This window comes from Girardinichthys multiradiatus, chromosome 7, assembly GCF_021462225.1.
Source record: "Girardinichthys multiradiatus isolate DD_20200921_A chromosome 7, DD_fGirMul_XY1, whole genome shotgun sequence".
NCBI lineage: Eukaryota > Metazoa > Chordata > Actinopteri > Cyprinodontiformes > Goodeidae > Girardinichthys > Girardinichthys multiradiatus.
Genome location: NC_061800.1, coordinates 37,229,761 through 37,252,190, shown reverse-complemented (window position 1 = coordinate 37,252,190; position 22,430 = coordinate 37,229,761). Strand labels below are relative to the sequence as shown.

At 40.4% G+C, this 22,430-nt stretch overlaps 2 protein-coding genes across 5 annotated transcripts in view; both read left to right on the top strand.

Moving 5' to 3' along the window:
• Window positions 1–8,738, top strand: part of stxbp5l (syntaxin binding protein 5L) — a 196,962-nt gene extending 188,224 nt beyond the window's left edge. For all 4 annotated transcript variants that reach the window (XM_047369993.1, XM_047369994.1, XM_047369995.1 and 1 more), the window contains 4 exons: window positions 2,742–2,907; window positions 3,330–3,441; window positions 3,647–3,867; window positions 5,590–8,738. In XM_047369993.1, coding sequence (XP_047225949.1) covers window positions 2,742–2,907; window positions 3,330–3,441; window positions 3,647–3,867; window positions 5,590–5,631 — 541 coding nt within the window. In that variant the 3' untranslated portion in view covers window positions 5,632–8,738. The remainder of the gene's footprint in view (window positions 1–2,741; window positions 2,908–3,329; window positions 3,442–3,646; window positions 3,868–5,589) is intronic.
• Window positions 8,739–10,570: 1,832 nt separating this feature from the next.
• Window positions 10,571–22,408, top strand: poglut2 (protein O-glucosyltransferase 2). The gene is made up of 10 exons (XM_047370501.1): window positions 10,571–11,030; window positions 13,690–13,895; window positions 14,022–14,227; window positions 15,464–15,541; window positions 15,810–15,982; window positions 20,077–20,314; window positions 21,065–21,274; window positions 21,522–21,611; window positions 21,736–21,840; window positions 22,268–22,408. Exons 1-10 carry the CDS (start codon window positions 10,843–10,845, stop codon window positions 22,283–22,285), a joined length of 1,512 nt encoding a protein of 503 aa, XP_047226457.1. The 5' UTR covers window positions 10,571–10,842; the 3' UTR covers window positions 22,286–22,408.
• The last annotated feature ends 22 nt before the right edge of the window (window positions 22,409–22,430 follow it).

The following is a 22,430-nucleotide window of genomic DNA, read 5'->3' as shown; positions in this document are numbered from 1 at the left end:
CTTTGTCAGATTGGACAAACAGCATGTGTGAACATGTTATTTCAAGTCTTGCAACAGATTCTTAATTGGATTTCTTCAAATTAATTTGCTTTGATCTAAACCATTCCATTGTAGATCTTGTTGAAAGTTTAGGTGTTGACCTGCTGGAAGAGGAATCTCCATCTCAGTCTTTTGCAGCCTATAGTAGTTATTCTTCCAGGTTTGAATTGTACTTAGTTCCATCTGTCCTCCCATTTACAACAACCAACTTTCTTTCCTTTTGTGACGAAAGGAAACGCCAAACCATAATGCTACCACCACCATGTTTCACTGTAGGGATTGTGTGGGCATGTTTGCTGTGTCTTCTACATGGCTTGTAGAAAACTGCAATCTGGACTTCTTATGGGTTTCTTTTAGTAATGACTTTCTTCTTGTCACTTTATTATTAAGGCCAGATTTGTGAAGCACATGACTAATAGTTGTCCTGTTAACAGGTTTTTCCACCTGAACTGTGAATCTCTGCACGTCCTCTATTGGTCTCTTAGTAGTTTCTCAGTTTAGGTGGACGGACTTCCCTTCATAGGACTGTAGTTATGCCAGGCTTTTTACATTTTCAGATGATAAAACGCTTGGAATATAGTTTTATAACTAACTTGGCTTTAAAATTTAACAACTTCAACACTGAGCTGTCTGTTGTGTTCATGATACTATTTGTTCGATAAAGTTTTTATCTATGAGGCCTTCACAGAGCAGCTGGACTTACATTGAGATTAAATTGCACACAGGCAAACTGTATGTACTTCTTAGGTAACATCTAAAGGCAATAGGTTGGACTGGATTTTATTTTGGGTATTGGAGTAAAGGGGACTGAATACAAATACCAAACACACTTTTCAGAATTGTAATTGTAATTAAAATTGAAAACAATGTACACTGCTCAAAAAAATAAAGGGAACACTCAAATAACACACCCTAGATCTGAATGAATGAAATACTCTCATTGAATACTTTGTTCTGTACAAAGTTGAATGTGCTGACAACAAAATCAGACAAAAATTATCAATGGAAAGACATGATGTCCCAGATGTGCTCAATCGGATTCAGGTCTGGGGAACGGGCGGGCCAGTCCATAGCTTCAATGTCTTCATATTGCAGGAACTGCTGACACACTCCAGCCACATAAGGTCTAGCATTGTCCTGCATTAGGAGGAACCCAGGGCCAACCGAACCAGCATATGGTCTCACAAGGGGTCTGAGGATCTCTTCTCGGTTCCTAATGGCAGTCAGGCTACCTCTGGCGAGCACATTTCTTTGGAGGGCCATGCGGCCCTCCAAAGAAATGCCACCCAACACCATTACTGACCCACTGGCAAACCAGTCATGCTGAAGGATGTTGCAGGCAGCAGATCGCTCTCCACGGTGTCTCCAGACTCTGTCACGTCTGTCACATGTGCTCAGTGTGAACCTGCTTTCATCTGTGAAGAGCACAGGGTGCCAGTGGCGAATTTGTCAGTCCTGGTGTTCTCTGGCAAATGCCAAGCGTCCTGCACGTTGTTGGGCTGTGAGCAAAACCCCCATTTGTGGACGTCGGGCCCTCATACCATCCTCATGGAGTCGGTTTCTAACCGTTTGTGCAGACACATGCACATTTGTGGCCTGCTGGAGGTCATTTTGCAGGGCTCTGGCAGTGCTCCTCCTGTTCCTCCTTGCACAAAGGCGGAGGTAGCGGTCCTGTTGCTGGGTTGTTGCCCTCCTACGGCCTCCTCCACGTCTCCTGGTGTACTGGCCTGTCTCCTGGTAGTGCCTCCAGGCTCTGGACACTACGCTGACAGACACAGCAAACCTTCTTGCCACAGCTCGCATTGATGTGCCATCCTGGATGAGCTGCACTACCTGAGCCACTTGTGTGGGTTGTAGAGTCCGTCTCATGCTACCATGAGTGTGAAAGCACCACTAACATTCAAAAGTGACCAAAACATCAGCCAGAAAACATAGGTACTGAGAAGCGGTCTGTGGTCCCCACCTGCAGAACCACTCCTTTATTGAGTGTGTCTTGCTAATCGCCAAAGATTTCCTCCTGTTGTCTTTTCCATTTGCACAACAGCATGTGAAATTGATTGTCAATCAGTGTTGCTTCCTAGGTGGACAGTTTGATTTCACAGAAGTTTGATTTACTTGGAGTTATATTGTGTTGTTTAAGTGTTCCCTTTATTTTTTTGAGCAGTGTATAATTTTCACTTCACTTTTATGTGCTTTGGTCAATCACATTACATCCATCATGGACTCATGTGTTTAGTAACTTTACAGAATGTGGGTCTGAATAATTTTGCAAGGGACTGTATAACAGAACTGCTAAAACTAACTGTAAAATCAGTGATTGATATCCCAACATTTACAAGTAAGGTAAATTGATTCCATTCAATCTTTCGCATTTAAATCACCTAATCCAATGTGTTTAAGATATTAACATTAAAATACAATTCCAGTGCTTCATTTGAATGTGCAGTGACTTTCTATTCTTGTCTAACATACTTATTTGGAAACATAATGTTCTCATAGTTGAGAGAATCTGCTTGTAGAGATTAGTTGTCACTACTCAGCTGGAGGCTTATTGGTTTTATTTGAATATCTGATTTCCTTTTCACTGCTGGGCTTAAAGTTAGTTCTCATCTCTTGTTTGGTTTCCTACAAGGTATAACTCATGATCCAACCTTTCCCCCCAGTGTCTAATGTGTCTTCTATTCCTGTCATTCATCTCACAGTTTGCCCAGTTTAAGACCGCTGATGGATGTCAATTACCTGCCTCTGACAGACATGCGCATTGCAAGAACCTTTTGTTTCACCAATGAGGGGCAGGCGCTGTACCTCAGCTCCCCTACAGAGATCCAGAGAATTACATATAGTCAGGAGATGTGTGACAATCTGCAGGTGAGCACATTAGTCCTCTATGTGTGTGTATTATATTTGTGTTGAGAAAAGCAGCACTGTGAAGGAACTGTATCCATTATCGATGCCCTTGTTAAAGTCCGGGTCAAACGGTGGGATTAGGCGTCAGATGCCACTTTGGTTATAGGTGGTGTAAACTTCAAAGGATTGAAAATTATCTGGTTTTACTGAGTAAATGCATTCATTTAAATATGAGCATCATCGTAGATAATTATTCCTCCGAACAGAGACACGCTTACATCACATGGATGCAGATTGAGTCATGTGATGCAGCCACAGTGCCATCTGAAGGCAATGGTGCTCACAGTATGATCAGAGACTTTTTGGTAGTGTACCTCTGAAATACTGGTTCAAAGATGTATTTTAGCTCAACTTTGTAATTTGTTTGTTTTTGTTCATTGCAGGAAATGCTTGGGGAGCTGTTTACTCCAATAGAAACACCAGAAGCTCAAAACAGAGGGTTTTTAAAGGGCTTCTTTGGAGGAAATGCCCACACTTTTGACAGAGAGGAGCTTTGTGCGTATTTTTTAATGTTTTCAAAAATAACCTATTCCACAAATCCAGTATTGACTGTAGTACATAACCTAGCCTTTGTCTCAATAATAAGAAATCATAAATTGATTAACCTTTTAAAGATTAATTTAATAGAAAATTGTCCCAATATAAGCACCATAGTGATAACAGTTTTTAGAAATGTTAGTTAACCTGATGTGCTTCTCAGTTGGTGAGGCAGCAGCTGGGAAAGCTTCACGGAGTCTGGCACAGCACATCCCTGGTCAGGGAGGGGTGGAGGGCATGAAGGTGGCAGCAAGCGGAGCTGTGGGCGAGCTGGCACGGGCACGCATTGCTCTGGATGAGAGAGGCCAAAGGCTGGGGGAGCTGGAAGAGCGAACGGCTCTTATGATGACCAGTGCAGACACTTTCTCCAAACATGCTCATGAGGTGAGGATAAAAGACAAAATTTAGGTTTAAACATTCACACTGGAAAGAAGTGTAGCAACTGACTTTTCCAGAAGTTGTTAGAAGTTAAGTGATGTCAGCTAATTGGCAAAGTTGACCATGTCTATTTAATTTTAATTAAAGTTTTTTTTTTCATATACAATCCAAATTAAGAACCTAAATGGACCAAAGAGAGACGATAGAAATGCAGTGATTTATTTTAGACAAAGAACACTTACATTTACAGTACATCCCACACTGTAGAATCAGTTACTGGGGTCTTCGCAAACTTTAAATTTGGTTTTAACACAGTTGGTAGGAACTGCTGCACAATGACGGGGCTCCTGTGAGTACTTCGGGATGGAGGAAGCGTCATAATGGTGGGTTTAACTGACTCTGGAAGTGGCACAAATATGGACAATGGGTTTAATAGTTTATTTGTAATGTAAACAAAATAAGACAGAGCCCGGACTGGATTTGCGGGAAGGATCTGGACTGGCACTGAGGAGAGTGGTTTTTGTTGCTCGGGTTGAGTTATAGAGTGCAGAGAAGGATTGAGGTCTGCTTACTATTGGAGGTGGATGATGGCTTGTTGGAGGAGGTAAGTCTTACCCACAGAGGCTGAGTTTGGCAGGAGGAGTGGCATAGAGATTTACATTGCTGGCGTTCTCTCTGTGTGATCCTGGGGTGGCTGTGCTTCAGCTTAGCATGCGGTGTAGGAGGGTGGACAGGCAGGTGAGCAATGGTAAGGTGTTCCCACGAGGTGATTTTAAAGCTGCGGGGCTGGAGGTAGAAGTGGAAGGGAGACTCATGGCTGGAGCGGCTGGAAGTTTTCTCCAATGCTCGCCAGAGCATGACACAGAGGACAGGAGCTAGGAATCCAGGGAACAGACACAAAGAGACCAGATCTGCAAAGCAGGATAAGAAACTTGATTTAGATTAAGTTTGGAGAAATGCAGATAACTACAGAACACGGTCAGGTTACCACGCTGGCAGAGACAACGAGCTGACGCTTCTCTCCGGGTTCCAGTTGCTTAAGAAGATTGGGCTCAATAGAGAACACCTGTACAGCTGCACCTGCCAATCACACCCTGCAGAAGAGAGAAAAAACAGCACAAACATAAAACCTGTACATAGCCACTGTAGGTATGACAAGAAGGGCCCACAGCAGCACTTGATGCTTGTTGAGATGAGTACTAACGACAAAATGTGCTTTGACATTTGAGTCAAAAAATCTACAGTTAACACCAGAAACAATCACAAGAGCTGTTGTTAGTTGAAAGGTCCCCGGATGGGGACTAGAAACTCACTAAATATAGCAAGAAAGTCACCAAATTGGTAACACTAGTCACAAGACAAAGATAGGGAGCTGCAGCAGTCAACACAGTCTCTCATTTACTGTAAATGTCATTGCAAAGGGTTAAAAATTGTTGGATTGTTAGGCGAAAACTGAAATTTGTTACAACAGAATGTGCACAGCATATCATATAGTTTTGCAGGAAATTATTTTTTTACAGGGCTGGACAAAACATAGCTGCAGAGTTTGCTAGCTAGCATCATTGGTGTGACTGACTTGGTCTTAAATTAGGAAATCCCTGACAAGTGTTTTTGAAATTATTGACAAAAACAAGCTTTCCCATGTTGAGCAGAAGTGAACGAAATCATTGGAGGTTCAGCTGTTGTCTGTTTTTAATTCCAAAAGTTAATTACTCTTTCTTCTTACAGCTGATGCTGAAGTGCAAGGACAAGAAGTGGTACCAGTTCTAACAGCAGGATGGAGGGATGAGACTGCAACTGGCCTGTTTGGAACTTCATGCTGCGACAAGACTTTCACATGTGAAACGAAAGCAATCGGAAGAGACATAATAGTGACTTTGTCTTTACAGCTTTGAGAACCAGCTGCGTGTACTTCAGCGTTACTTTGTTGAAGGATGAGAATGGGTTGGATTCTCGTCTAGACAAGAGGTGTAACAGACCGTTGGAGAATGGTCTAAAAAAGGAACTGGAAAATGTGCGTGAAGACTGTGTGTGTTTGTGTTTGTGTGTTTGTGTACGTGCGTGTGTGTGTCTGAGTGTGAGCTCGTGTGGTTGGGTTTTCTGGATCTTACTGTGTAGATACTCAAAAGTTATGAAACAAACAAGAAATGCATGAAACAGCAATGGATGAGTATTAAAAATATCCAACTGCCATATTAAAAAGCAGCATGCTAATTTAAAAAGAGATTTTAAGTAATTAAAAAATAACTTTTACTTATGATGTAAGCCAATGACAGAAACTATAAAAACTTTATATTTTTGAGATACTGGCAAAAAAAACTATATCTAAAAGGGAAACATATAACTGCATTGCTATTAAGCCAAAACTTGTGTTACTTTCCCCTTTTTAAATTTCCTTTATGGTTGATTTAATTTGTATATTTTTCTTAGTCTAAGCAAATATTACTTGATACAATATAAATGCACATAAATAACTATCTACACAGACTTAGAATAATATAATAGTCAAACTTTCTTCTTACTTTATTTACTCTGGGCTGCACAGTGCAAATTTAAATACGAAATAATAACACTTCAATCTGCAAAGTCTAATAACACTGAATGTTTTTCACTTGGGTGACAAAGAGGGACATCTCAGTACTCAAAAGCTGTATAAAAAGAGAAACAGAAGCGACAGAAATAAAGAAAGTGTATTCTGAATCATGTGTTTATACCTGTTGTGCAAACCTATATACAATTTGTGTGCCATAAAAAGCAAGTGGGATGAATCTTTTCACTGAAAGCTAAATGAGGAGGTAATTTGTGGGAATGATTGATCTTAAAGTATTACACATGAAGTTTGTTATAGAGGGCATATCAAAACTCATTTTCTTTTTTTTTTTCTTTTTTTTGAAAACATATATATGAGGGCAGTGGAGGTTTTTGGTACAGGTGAAATAACTCACAACCTGGGTGTCATCCTGGTGAAGGGAGGCATGAGCATTTCGAAAAGAAACTGTTCTGCAATATGTCAACTGCATACCAACTAGCTTTATTATCTCCTATTGCCATGGTCCAAGCTAAAGGTTTTTTTTTTTTTTTTTTTTACTCCAGACTGCATTTGATTTGTTGTTTAAATATAGGATACTTAAACTGGTCAAACCTGAAGGTTAATTAATCTACATGAGAGGTAGATTCTTAAAACACAAAATTAGATTCATGAAACCTTTATTCTGTTCATGAAAACTTAAAAAAAAAAAAACTTTTTATCTTTATTTTGGCACCATCTTATATTGAGTGAAGCATAAATCTGGGGCCTGCCCAGGGCACCATTCACGCAAGGACCCTATACAAGGGTGTTTATGTTGGTCTTTAACTGCTTCTGTTTAGTGAGACTTTAGGTTGTTTTGTGGGTGGCTTTAAGAAAGATGTCAAATATCACTTATTTTCTGTCAAAACAATAAAAAAAAATAGCACCCCCCATCTCTTTCCACAATACACGAATGTGCATTTCTCTGTTAAGACCAAACAGACATTTACTAGCAACGCAGCATGGCGGTTCTCAGTTTTTCCAATAAAAGCCGGAGTTGGGATCACATCAGTTTCTTCTCTGCTGTCTGTGAATTGTGTCTCTGTAAACAGTTCAGGGGAAATAACAGTATTTTTTTTTGGTGATGTTCAAATGTCGAGTCAGTGACGAAAATGTGTACATGTGTAAAACATTTGCAGCAATTTCAACTGGAGGCAAAAATGGTTTTTCCTTTTCATTTTCAGTATTGTTCTTAATGACTATGATATCCTTGTGTCGCAGTCAAATATTTGATGGTTACGGCCTCTTCACTGTAGGCTTATGTATTTTTAAAAGCAACTAATGTTTCATGATACATGGCTGTGTATCAAATTGTGATTGTGTTGTGCGTCAGTGGGTAGCCACACGACAGAGTAACAGCGTCAAGCGAGAAGGGTATTTTGTACTTGTGTACTAGTCTGTATTTTGAACTGATTTGAAAAAAAATATCTATGGAGTACCAACTTTCAACACACATGTTAGTTCTTTCCCACTGGAGCATCACTACATCAAGTTTAAGATAAATCGTCTTGGTAATGTAGATGCCACTCTAATGTACAAAATTCAAAACACATAGAATGCATTTAAAGTCTAAAGAAAAGAGTAAATCAGTAATTTCCACCAGCTTTGTCAGACTGCTGAGGCATTCCTTAGATTTAAATGACCTTCACACAGGTACTTTAACTTAACTATCCTGACATTTCACAGTGGAACTACATGGATTAAAAAAAACACCCTGATTTGATTCAACACTGTGTTTAACGTGTCAGAATATCAATAATACATTACTCTCCTATTTCTGTACTGTCAGTGACATTTATGTTCTGTGCAGTTATTTCAGTGGCAATGAAAACGCATTAAAGAAAACAAAATCAAAATTCAGAAGGAAAAACAAAAACAAAATATCCGACTACTGCTGACAGGGTGTTTTCTTTATTTTTATTTTTATTTTTTTGGGTTTGTATGTTCTCAGTTTTTATATTAACTGTACAGTTGAACTTTGGGTGAAAGCTAAAACACACAAAAAATTTGAGACTCTTGGGATATTTTCTGTATTTGTTCTACCTGTTACTGCTGGTACTGTACTATCTGGTATTCTTGCTCTGTCTAAATCACTGGAACTACGTAGTTCTTCACACTGTAGTATGCTGTTATAGCATTTATTTGGTTTTCTCAATAACAGCGACAACATTTGTCTTATTTCAATGGATTCCACTTTTTGTTCTTGATATATTCAAATGTAATAGAAATTACTTGATTAAAAAAGGTCTGAAAATATGTTGATGCAAAAGCAAAACTGAAATAAACATTGATTGATGTACACACTGGAGAGCTCTGTCCTTTGGCCTCTAATGTTGTTGTTTCCCTTTATTAAAGTGAATGAAATGTAATTTTAGGGGAAAACTTTAAGGGTCACAATGGCATTACATCTTTATTTTAAAGCCTGGCTTCCAACATATAAATAAAAAGATGCAGGGCAGGTCCTTGGTCCTTGTAATACTCTTTGTTCACTAATGTTCTCTAACACACCACTGAGGCCTTCACAAAATAGCTAGTATTATACTGAGATTAAATTACACACAGGTGGAATTTGTTTACTATTTATATGACTTGTGAAGGCAATTGATTGCACTGGATTTTGTTTAAGGGCTATAGAGTAAAGGGGGAAGAATACAAATGCATGCTATACTTTTTAATCTTTTTATATGGAGAAATATTTTTAAACCATAAATTCATTTCCTTCCACTTCACAATCTTGCACTAGTTTGTATTGGTTTAACTAATAAAATCCCAATAAAATACATTGAAGTTTGACAGTGCAACATTGCAAAATGAGAGGTTAAAGTTAAACAGTTATGGGTACCTTTACAAAGCACTGTTTCAAATGGTAGCACTGGTTTCATGCCTCAGAGCTGAAACACAGCTAAGTTGTGTTGTCATTCCCAGCTCAAAGGTCTGACTTCTCATGCAAATAAAACAAAGTAATACTGTGTTCCATTTGCACATGGAAATTTTAATTTTATACACATTAATATTCAAAACGTAATTTGGAACTCAACATGAAGTCAAAGATTCAACTCAAAAAGTTGGTGGTTCCTGACTAACTCTCAATTTTGGATCTAATATGGCTGCTGCAAGTACCAAAGGAAGGGATATTTGTAGTAATAAACATTATATCTGCAATTGTGATTGTTTGTGTGTCATTAAATCAGTTACGTCAATAGGAGAGCACAACTTTTATTAGTGAAAGTGTTGCTGTTTTGTCTGAATGTACTAAATGAGAAAAAACAACAACATTATCAGCTTGTTTTGCTAAATGCAGTTAGCATGGCCGCTGAGCACAACAATTAGAAAATCCCTAAAGTTTACATACTTTCTAATGGGTTAAATTGGGTGTTATTCCTAAATATTAACTCTGGCTGTTGAAAAAACATAAAGCAGAAGTAAAGCAGTCTTGCTAATACAGCCTAAAGCAAATTACAAACATAATTTGGCTGCTATGATGCTAAAATAAAAACAGTTTGATTTGCTGAAAAAAGTGAGTGGATAAACTGTTGTCTTGCAGCAAGAAGGTCCTGGGTTTGAATCCTGGCATGGGGTCTTTCTGCATGGAGTTTGTGTGGGTTCTTTCCAGGTACTCTGCCCCAAAACATACTGTTAGGTTACTTGGTGTTGTTAAATTGTCATAAGGTGAGCGTGTGGATGCATGGTTGCCTGTCCTGTGTGGCTCTGCGTTGCGCTGTGATGGACTACCAACCTGCCCCCCTCCCCTATTGCTGGAGAGAAACAGTACCCATGCAAGGAAAAGCATGTATAGATAATGGATTGATGGATAGAAGGATATATTCAATGTATTTTTTTATTTATATTGCTTATTTTTGCCTTCAGCTATGAGTGTCAGAATAAAAGTCCCTGTTTTGACACTTCGCTCTATTTCCAAAGTTGTTTTTTTTTTTTTTTTTTTTTGCCTTTCTGTTCTTCAGATAAACTCCTCCCTTGCCGCTCTAGCTGTGTCATGTGCCGGGCAATACAAAAAGAGTAGACCTCAGCCAACTACAGAATGACTTCCGTGTTTTTGTCCAATCATATTTTTGTTTTTGGGCTTTGTTGGTCCTGAAGCCATTCGTTGCCACAGTTTACTGAAGCCACAACCAATTGGAGCGCTGCTCTGCCGAGTCTGAGCCCGCCTTCCAGGTTAATTCAGGAGATTCCTGAAGTTTGGCCGAACTGCAAGAAAACACTTGCAAAACAATAATACTGTGAAGTTTATTTTAAAAAGAGATGAAATATTACCTATCGCTACTTCCTAGAGCATTTGTAGATGGAAACAGAACAAACACATATTAAGACGCTAGCCCTGTGTTCCCCATCTTTTGGGGGCATCAGCAGAAGACTGCAGTGGGGAAAAAAAGAGACTCGACTGAAAGGAAATTATGTCTGTTCGACTGTTGCTGCTGCTGGTTTTTAGTCTGGAGATGTTCGGGTGTGAGCTGTCCAAGGAAAAGGCTGGTTCGGTCATCAGCGCTGCTAAAACGTTGGTGTGGGGACCAGGGCTGGAGGCGGACATCGTCCTCCCTGCTCGATTCTTTTACATACAGACGGTGGACAGCTCAGGGAAAAAGTAAGTATATCTTGGCTTGCATATGTCCCCTTCCCCCTTCATTTACCCCCAATCCCAAATAATACAGGGCTTTAAAAGTGTCCCATTAGAACTTTGGACCCTTTGTCTAGTTTGCCATGTCAGCTGTACCCCACACAGTAGATTTTTGGGAATTTGTTTCTTACCAGGAGTCCATCCATCTTCTTTGCCAAATCATTGTAGTATATTTATATAGCGCAATTTCCTTTGTTTTTCTTTTTCACACTAAAATGTTTCAGATCATCAAAGACATTTCAATAACCTGAGTAAATACAAAGTTTATGATGATTTCATTAATTCAGGGAATAAAGCCACCCAAACCAACCTGGCCCCCTTAGCAGCAGCAGCTGACATCAGGACAGGAGTTTGTGGTAACTAGTAATGAGTCTTTAATCTCACCATTGAGGACATTTGGATGATTCTGCTTTGCAGAAATGTTTTAATTCAAATTCACGTTGGAAATTTTTTTTTTTTTTTTGTATGGGAGACATGTTTAAGGTTGTACTACATTATCTGAATTGGATTTAATTCCAGACTTTGGCTAGGCCGCTCCAAAACATCACTATTTTTGTCATTCAGAGATGGCCTTGCTGTTGTGCTTTGGGATTGGGTTTAAGGGTTTGGACTGTTGGCTAGACCTTCTCCTTCTCCATTTTTGTGGTAAAGACCAGTATTTCTGATTCCATCAATTATAGGAGCTCATCTAGGTCTTTAGAAAGCAAAGGAGCTTCAAACCATCACAGTACCACCACCATGTTTGGCTGTCAGTATATTGGTCTTTTTCTGAAATGCTGTGTTAGTTTTAGGTCATATGTAACATGATGCAGCCTTTCCAACAAGTTCCACGTTTGTTTGCCAGTCCGCAGAATATTTTCTCAAATGTCTTGGGATTCATCAAGATGATGATGTTTTTGGCCAGCAGTGGTTTTCCCCTTGGAACTCCCTCATGGAGTGTGAGTGAGTGCACTGTCTCTGTTTTCCTGTTAAATCTTAAATACTGACCTGAACTGAGACTAGTGAAGTCTGCAGTGCTTTAGGTGTTGTTCTGGCTTGTTTCGCGACCTCCCGGTTGAATCGCTGGTGCACTCTTGGAGTAATATTGGTTGGGAAGATTCAACACTGCTTTATATTTTCTCCAGTTGGACTGTGGCTCTCACTTTGGTTTGCTGATATCCCAAGGTCTTAGAAATGGCTTTGTAACCATTTCCTGACCTGACTGATAGATGTCAATTACTTTGTTTTGGTTTTTTTTGTGGGGTTTTTTAGATGATGTGTGGCTTTTTAGGATCATTCAGGTTGTCTTTGAATTATTTATTATGTCTGCATGTCAGGTAATAATCATGCATAGTCTTGGCTTGTGAAATTGAGCTCTCCTGTTTAGTTTAATCACAGTTAATTCATTAATTAACAAGGAGGTGAATTTACTTTTTCCCAGAGGGCTTGGTTAATATGGAAAACTTTTTCTTTTCTCTAAATGAAATAAATTATCTTTTAAAAATTGCTTTTTTTACTCAAGTTATCTTTTTCCAATAATAAAAATTAGCTTGATGATCTGAAACGTCACGCATATATACATACCTTTATTTAAACCCTTTGTATAGAACCTGTTAAAACACCATATAGCCCAAACTATACTGTTAGCCCTATTTCATGTCAGCCTTGTAAATGAGGGTTTAAATCTCATTGAGTCTTTCCTGGTTAAATAAAATAATAAAAACAAAACAAATAGTTAAACCCACTGATGTTGCTACATGACATAGTAGTTTAAAGGTTTACATCCAGGGTACATGTAAACATCATGCAGAAGCGGGGTAGAGGTCTACAACAGTGTTGTACATGGAGTATTTGCAATAGCTTGGTTTTATAGAAACTGATCAAATATTTAAAAGGTCTCTGGACATTAAAAATGTCTAGAAATGTAACATATATATTGTTTTTTATGAAATTGAAATTTTTTTGTTAATAATTTCATTTGGATGTCTGCTTTTAAATGGGGGTGGTTTTATTGATGCACAAATGACCTAATTAAAAATAAAATATATGAAATTAGGTCTTAGCAATAGATCAATATTGCAGTCACAAAATCTTTTCTTGTACCTTTTAGCATTGTGTTAAATCTATAGCCAGCATTTTGCTTTCATCTTCATAATAAAAACAGCCTTGGAAATATATTTGAACAGTTTTTACTGTTCTAAATTTTAGGAATTGGATCTCATCTTCCCCTATTATTTCTTCAGAAAGTATGTTTCTCATATTCAGCAGTGTATCATTTACATTCTCTTTGTTACATAGAAATGGTAAACGTATCTCCTCCAGTTATGCAGATAGCGATGGCCTTCATTGTACCTGGTGTCGCTGTTACTCGTGTACAGTTTCTATCGTCCATTTTTGCTGAAGTAAAACGTTGAACTCTAGAACTAGAGAGAACAAATGGAGCTATTGACCTTCAGGCAGTTTAGTCACACATCCTCAGTTGATGTTTTTCTCTCATATTTGGGGTGTACTCTCTGTTTAGTTGTATGTTTTTCACTCATTTTACACAGAGTGCAACGCTATCTGGCAGATTGGATTTTAAACAGGCTGTGTAATGTTTTGCTATCACCGACGGTGTGTAATCTCTCTGTACTGCTGACATTTTCAGTTTAACAACATCACCAGGTGAGAAGACGTTTGAAGCAAAGATGGTCTCACCAACGGAGCAGTTCACCAGGATCTGGATTCAGGTTCTTGATCGTCGAGATGGGTCGTTCTTGGTTCGCTACAGGTTGTATGCCACCTACACTGACCTGCACATCCATGTTCTGCTGAAGGGCAAGCATGTTGCAAAGTCACCTTATATTCTCAAAGGTAGAAAACTCTTTAAGTTGCCATAATATTGCGTGTCATGAGATCACATTTTTAAAATGCGCCTTCGGGATTCTTGCTGTGAAACATGATGGAAAAGCAGTTTCTGAATAAGTCTTTACTTGTCAGGCCCAGTCTACCACGAGGGCTGTGACTGTCCTCAGCCGAGTGGTTCTGTTTGGGAGAAAAACATGCACTGCCCTGAGTCCTTTGCCCAGATAACCAGGGACCTGTCTCTCCATCCAAGTGTTGATCCTGATCAGAATGCACAGGAGATCCCCAAGCGCTTTGGACAGCGGCAAAGCCTCTGTCATTACACAATCAAAGAAAACAAGGTACTTTGAACTTGGGATATCTTAACGACATAATAATAAGTGAGAAGATAAGCAAAGCCTGTAAATATATTTAACTTCCAAATGTCTTTTTCAGGTATTGTACTGTGACAACCACAAACTTCAGTGTATTTTACCGGGATTTTGTAAGATGGAATTGGAAATGATGTATGGTTTTCAAAATTGTATTAAAGATAAAAGGTACAGTGTCCATTTGCATCGAGCTCCCTCAGTCATTACTTTGTGGAACAATCCTTTACAGCAGCAAGTACATCTGCTCATCTAGAGACTTAGATTTTTGCACATTGTTCAGTGCAAGATAGCTCAAACTCTGTCAGATGCGTTGGATGTGTATTATTATTTCACGTTAAATTCTAAATTGAGTTTAGGTCTGAGTTTTGACTGGACCATGCATGCTAAGACATGAATATTCTTTGATCTAAACCATTGCATCATAAATGGAATTACATCTTTTGCAGCCTCTAACAGGTTTTCTTTTTCTTTAACAGGTTTAACAGATTTTCATTTAGGGTCACTCTGTTTTTAACTCTGTTCACAGACGGACGGATAGATTTTAAAACATCTTAACTGACACGAAAAGCATTTAGTTTCCTCAGCAGGTGAAGATAGTGGTGCCATCTTCTCATTACCATCAACTTCAGAGCCCCTGCTGCAGAAAAGCCTTTCCACAGCATGAGGCTGCCACCACCATTTTACACCGTGGCAATGATATGTTCAGGCTGTGTTTGTGGGTCTGGCAGTTGTTTGCATTGGATGTTATTTAAGGGCATCAGAGTAAAAGTGAAAACTAAAATAAATCAAAACCCTGTGTCCTTTCACTTCCACTTTTATTCCACAATTATGCACTAACACTTAAACCCAGAACAAGATACACTGACATGGTTGTAAATTAGGAAATGTGAAAAGGGCATTGTAAATGGATAAAACTGGGATTAATAAGGCTCGTCACATTTTTGTGTTTTTTGCTCTAAAACTCTTAAAGTTCTCGTCTGAGTTCGTTCAAATCTGCAAAGTTCTGCAAAGAAATTGTAACTCTCTGTTTTTTCTAATATCTTTGCAGAAAACTAAATTTTTTTAGTTTGTTTTACAAGAAAAAACCTGAATCAACTTGAAGATTTTCTCTCTGCTCTGTCCTGAAAGTCAGTCTAAGATGCAAAAAAAGTTAGCGCTACACATTTTGGTCGAACAGCTTTTTTTAATCCTTCCTTTTCTCTTCAGGTCTATGTGAAAACCTTTGGAGAACATGTTGGTTTTAGAATCTTCATGGATGCCATCCTACTCTCCCTCACAAGAAAGGTGAGGTCTGACAGTTAAATAAAAACCTCATTTTTACCTTACCTAATTACAGTAATTTAAATAGTTACACACAGAGATGACAGAGCTTAATGAGTTTGACTCCTCTTTTCGACAACTCCTTAATCATGCAGTAAATGAGAAAAATCTGCAAATCATTATGCATAAGCTTCTGCCGATTTCACTGAGATGATTGATATGGATAGTTCTTGACTTTTAACATACTCAGACAGGAGCTGAGTGACTGATATTCTATTGGGTTTGTTTGCAGGTACGGATCCCTGATGTTGAGTTCTTTGTAAATCTGGGCGACTGGCCCCTGGAGAAGAGGAAACCCACTGATAAGCTCCACCCTATCTTTTCCTGGTGTGGCTCAAACAGCACCAGAGATATAGTCATGCCCACTTACGACCTGACTGAGTCGGTCCTTGAGACCATGGGAAGGTAGGGCTTTTGAATCAATATACTTCTGAATTGTTGCTTAGCGCTGGAGCTAGCATTGTGATTCAGTCTCATTCAGCAAAAGCTTACGAGCTGATTATTTTATGCAACCAGCAATTTATGCAGGTGAACTTAGAGTGCACTCTGGGAGCAGGAAAACGAAGCTACGCACAAAGCCTCCAAGTTTAGCTGAAGGGAATTTCTCTAATAAAGTAAAATCAAATGACGTAAATTGTCTCCTTTCTGCTCTGGTAAATGTATAAAAATAGAACATCTGAAAACTGCTACATTGCAACAAACACCCGGTCCTACCGTGTATTACAAGAGTTTTCATTACCCTTCAACCTTTTTTTTTTTTTTTCATTTGAAACCACAAACTTTAGTATGTTTTATGTGATAGACTCACAAAACATAGTGCATATCTAAGAAGTACTCGTACTCGTCGTCTTCCGCTTATCCGGGACCGGGTCGCGGGGGCAGCAGACTCAGCAGAGACGCCCAGACGTCCATCTCCCCAGACACCTCCTCCAGCTCCTCCAGGGGGGAGCCCAAGGCGTTCCCAGGCCAGCCGAGAGACATAGTCCCTCCAGCGTGTCCTGGGCTGTCCCCTGGGCCTCCTCCCGGTGGGACGTGCCTGGAACACCTCTCGAGGAAGGCGTCCAGGAGGCATCCGGTATAGATGCCCGAGCCACCTCAACTGGCTCCTCTCGATGTGGAGGAGCAGCGGCTCTACTCCGAGCCCCTCCCGGATGGCCGAGCTCCTCACCCTATCTCTAAGGGAGTGCCCGGCCACCCTACAGAGGAAGCTCATTTCAGCTGCTTGTATCCGGGATCTTGTTCTTTCGGTCATGACCCAAAGTTCATGGCCATAGGTGAGGGTAGGAACGTAGACCGACCAGTAAATTGAGAGCTTTGCTTTTCGGCTCAGCTCTCTCTTCACCACAACGGACCGGCACAGCGCCCCCATTACTGTGGCAGCAGCACCGATCCGTCTGTTGATCTCCCGCTCCATTCTTCCCTCACTCGTGAACAAGACCCCGAGATACTTAAACTCCTCCACTTGAGGCAGGAACTCCCCTCAAACCTGAAGAGGACAAGCCACACCTTTTCCGGTCGAGTACCATGGCCTCGGACTTGGAGGAGCTGATCTTCATCCCAGCCGCTTCACACTCGGCTACGAATCGCCACAGCGCATGCTGTAGGTCTTAGCTAGAGGGGGCCAGCAGGACCACGTCATCTGCAAAAAGAAGAGACAAAATCCGCTGGTCCCCAAACCAGACCCCCTCCGGCCCTTGGCTGCGTCTAGAAATCCTGTCCATAAAAGTTATGAACAGGACCGGTGACAAAGGGCAGCCCTGCCGGAGTCCAACATGCACTGGGAACAGGTCCGACTTAGTGCCGGCAATGCGGACCAAACTCCTGCTCCGCTCGTACAGGGACCGGATGCCCCCTAATAAAGGGCCCCTGATTTCACTCCTGGAGCACTCCCCACAGGGCATCACGAGGGACACAGTCGAATGCTTTCTCCAGGTCCACAAAACACATGTGGACCGGTTGGGCAAACTCCCATGAACCCTCAAGTACCCTGTAGAGGTTATAGAGCTGGTCCAGTGTCCCACGGTCGGGACGGAAACCACACTGCTCCTCCTGAAGCCGAGGTTCAACTATCGGCTATCTCCTCTCCAATACCCTGGCGTAGGCCTTACCAGGGAGGCTGAGGAGTGTGATCCCCCTGTAGTTGGAACACACCCTCCGGTCACCCTTCTTATGAAGGGGGACCACCACCCCAGTCTGCCAGTCCAGAGGCACTGTCCCCGACTGCCACGCAATGTTGAAGAGGCGTGTCAACCATGACAGCCCTACAACATCCAGAGACTTGAGGTACTCAGGGCGGATCTCATCCACTCCCGAAGCCTTGCCACCGCGGAGCTTTTTAACCACCTCGGTGACTTCAGCCTGGGTGATGAAAGAGTCCAACCCCGAGTCCCCAGCCTCTGTTTCCACCACGGAATACGTGATGGCAGGATTGAGGAGATCCACGAAGTACTCCTTCCACCGCCCGATAATGTCCTCAGTCGAGGTCAGCAGTCTCCCGCCCCCACTATAAACAGTGTTGGCGAAGCACTGCTTCCCCCTCTTGAGGCGCCGGACGGTTTGCCAGAATCGCTTCGAGGCCAACCAGTAGTCCTTCTCCATGGCCTCACCAAATTCCTCCCTAAGAAGTATTAAAAAAATGGGTGATTTTTAAAACATTTCTACACATAAAAATCTAAAATGTGTGACATGCATTTGCAGTCAGCACCTCTTAATCAGGACCTTGTAGGACCACCTTTCACTGCAATTCAAGATGCAGGTTTTTTGGGGATGTCTTTACCAACTTCGCACACCTAGGGACAACATTTTCTGCCCTTTCTTCTTTGTAGAATTGTGTAAATTCAGCCCATTTAGAGGGGTTGTGAGCATGAACTGCCTGTTTAGGGTCATTCCACAGCATCTCAATTTAGAGTCTGTACTTTGACTAGGACATGCCTTAATGTTCTTTTTTGAACCATTTAGAGGTGGACTAGCTGGTGTGCTCCAGATCATAAGGCCTTAAACTGCTGGATATTCTCCTTCAGGATTTTTGTTTACCGTCCAGGTCTAAAACGGCAAAGCACCTTGATGCCAACACACTGCTGGCACCATGTATGATGTCGATTTTCTAATAATCTGTGTTAATTTTACTCCACATGTATCGTTGTGCACATTTTGTCTCAGAATGTTTTCCCAAAATATCGAGATTTTGTTTGCGGAATGTAAGATGGGGCTTTGTTGTTTTGCTTTTTTCTTTGCTCATCAATAGTTTTAGTCTTGAAAATTTGTTGTATGCCATTTTTGTCCAGTCTCTTTCTTATTGCTGAATTATTGACATTGAGAAAGGTGAGGCCTGCAGGGCTTTAGATGTTGTTCTTGGTACTTTTATGATCTTCTGGATGACTCGTCAATGCATTTTAGAGTAATCCGATTGGCTGCCCACACCTGGGAAGGCTCACCACTGTTCCATCTTTTTTCAGTTTGTGGATAATGTCTCTTAACTGTAGTTGGCTGGAGTCCCAAAGCCCAAATGGCTTTGTAGCTCTATCAGAACTGATAGATGTCAGTGACTTTGTCTTCCATCTGTTGTTGAATTTCTTTAGATCAGGACATGATGTCTTTCTTTAAGCCTACTTCATGACAGTCTTATTTCTGGCCAGAGTGCCACCAACAGCTAGACAAACAGAAGTCCCTACATGACTTTGGACCCAATGCTTATTCAAAAATGCAGCTTTTAACTCGGCCAGTGAGATCAAGACTTTTGGGCTCGTCTCCTCCCCGATGCAGCCTGTGGAGGCTGTGGGCAAAGAAGAAGAACAGTGCTGTGCGCCGATTTTTGTAGCCTTATGATGTCACGGGGATTCCAACTATGACTCCTCCTTCCTAGGAGCTGTGATGAAAATAGGTTAAAAGAGTGCATTCTGGGATTCAAAGTGTATTTTGCTCTGTGTGTGTAGTTCAGTCATTGTTTCCTCCCATGGCGAGGCCCAACATTCATTTTAATTAACAGATTTGTCTGCAAAGTGTTGTATTCCTCGCAGACAAGCAAGGACAGAAATGAAACGTGTCTTTGATTTAATGGTCTCTGCACAGCAGGTCAGAACGACCCAGTAACTGACCCAGCACACCAGGAAATACGCAAATGAGGAAGGAGACTTTTAAAAACAAATGTATTAAACAACTAAAATACCATTTAAACTGAAAAGCAGAATATCAACATGTTTAATATTTACATATTTTAAAAGATTGGGAAAAATAGATAGTTTATGATTAGAATTTTGAAGATAAAGTCCATTTTATTGCTTTTCTGTGTGTACAGGGGGCTTCACACGCTTACAAAATGTTCTATATGAATTATTGTCTGTAAAGTTTCTGTTGATTGAATTAAATGCAGTTTTTTATTTTATTTTATTTAACATTGTCAAGGTGCTGTGTTGACAAAACAGTAATACATTTTCTTGAACAATTAGATCGCTGGAGCACCAGGAGGTTTGACTTTATTCTTGTTTTTGTGCAATGGACAGAGTGAGCCTGGACATGATGTCGGTTCAGGCCAACACAGGGCCGCCGTGGCCGGAGAAGAACACCACAGCCTTCTGGAGGGGGCGGGACAGCCGTCAGGAGCGCCTGCAGCTGGTCAAGCTTTCCAGAGCTCACCCCGACTTTATAGATGCTGCTTTCACCAACTTCTTCTTCTTCAAACATGATGAGAGTCTCTACGGCCCGCTGGTCAAACACGTCTCTTTCTTTGATTTCTTTAAGGTGAGAGGGGAACAGCTGCTTGGTGATGCATCGTTTCTGGGCAATATGTCCTAAAACTGATTGATACTTTCTTACGATGTGTGAGAAAACGCATTCAAGGTTAAATTCAACTGCGGATACACACATAACGCAGTCTGGAAAAGTATGGAGTTTGATTTAGGAATGTACAGAAAAAAATAATAAGAGTATGGAAAAATATTTATACTCCCACGAACCTAACTTTCTTTCTTGTGCCGTTTATTTCTCTTCCCCTCTCCTTCTCCATGTGCTTCGTTTTTTGTGTCCTTTTCCTAGAACACTCATTATTTATTATTAAATAACTTCAGCACTTGTGTCCTTCCCTCTTTTTTCCCCATTGTGTCCTTTTTCTTTACTTTCCTTTCCTGTCTTTGCCTCCTTTTTGTCATTCCTTGCACCCTTCTGTCACGCTTCTGTCTTTCCTCGTATCCCTCCTTTGATTTTCATTCTTGCTTCTTTCCTTCTTTTCTTGTGTTCTTCCTTCCCTCCTGTCTGTGTCTTTGGCTGGCATTTGTAGATCCCATAGCTAAAGCCAGCCTAGTGTAAAAATGTCTGCCATAAATAATAAGAAATCTTTTTATTTATACTTAAAAACGAGTGAAATGGATGGAGAAGTACGGAATATTTGGATGAAAACAATCTAGAAACTAGTTTCTCTTAAAGAAAGCAAAACATCTAACACCAAAGTCAGTTGGTTACTTGCTCTGGTTCATTTCTCTTGTTCACCTGCAGTACAAGTATCAAATAAACATTGATGGCACAGTAGCAGCATACCGTCTGCCGTACCTGCTGGCGGGAGACAGTGTGGTCTTAAAGCAGGATTCTGGCTACTATGAGCATTTCTACAACGAGCTGCGACCGTGGGAGCATTACATCCCCATTAAAGCAAACCTGGGCGACCTGCTGGAAAAGATCCAGTGGGCCCGAGATCATGATGAAGAGGTGATCATATGTTGGATAATTACGGTCACAAAAATTTTACTAGTGTCATCATGACCAGCCATCACGGAGTATTTTGATTGTGAAACTTCACTGTCATGTAATTCAACAAGCAGGAGAAGATGCATTGTCTTATTAAATACAACATGTAATCTATTGATATTTCAGAGGATAATTCCCTCACGTGGTTTTTTAAATCCGTATTATTTTTTCATCCTGTTTTTGTTTTTCAACTCCTGACTTTTTGCAGGCAAGGAAAATTGCACTTGCAGGACAACAGCTTGCCCGCAGTCATTTAATGGGAGACAGTATATTCTGTTACTACTACAAACTTTTCAAGGTATCAGTCCTGTACTTTGTCTTGTACTCCTGCAGTAATACCAGCCTGAAAGAATCGTGTTTTTGAGTTAGGTAAAATATATAATTATACTATGCTTTTTGCTGTGTTGTTGTGCTTCTTGTAGGAGTATGCCAGACTTCAGATCACAGAACCTAAGGTTCGGAAGGATATGGAGCTTGTAGAGCAACCCACAGACGACTTGTTTCCATGTTCTTGTGACCGGAGAATGGTAATGGATTGCAGCGGGTTTCCTTAATATGGTGTCTATTTAGAAAAAGCACCAAAAAAAAATCTCCATCAATGTTGTTAAAATCTAAAACACATCAACAATTGCTTTTTGTGATTGATTGGTTTATTGATAAGCTCTGCTATCCATAATCAAGCGGAAGTTCTGTAGTCCAAGTACTGCTCATTAAATCACTTTAAAGTAGCAGAAAGTAAATCTGTTTTATCATAACAGAATTATACTATTGCTTCCAGGAGTACAAACTTTCATTTTACAGTATCTGCCTCCCTCTGCTGTACATCAGTTGTCATTGCACTAAAAAAAAACCAACAATTTCAAGATTGAAAAAAACTATTTTTGTAACACTTATGTTCCTCACTTGATTACACTTTTGTTTGGTGATAAGGTTATTTGTCTGTCCCCTTTTCAGGAAAAGGATGAATTTTGACCTCCCACCGTAGGAAGAGCGATTCTTCATATCTTCATATATTTTTTCAAGTTATGTTTATTTGTTTAGTGTTTATTACACGAATGTCACTTTTTTAAATCAAATTAAAAATCTTCTTTTTTATGTTGTGTGTGTGTTTTAAGTC

Excerpts from the sequence above, each read along its gene's own strand:
- poglut2 (XM_047370501.1), top strand. The coding sequence starts at position 10,843 with ATGTCTGTTCGACTGTTGCTGCTGCTGGTTTTTAGTCTGGAGATGTTC. Across the intron at positions 11,031-13,689 it reads GTGGACAGCTCAGGGAAAAA|TTTAACAACATCACCAGGTG; the intron begins GTAAGTATATCT and ends TGACATTTTCAG. Across the intron at positions 13,896-14,021 it reads GTCACCTTATATTCTCAAAG|GCCCAGTCTACCACGAGGGC; the intron begins GTAGAAAACTCT and ends TTTACTTGTCAG.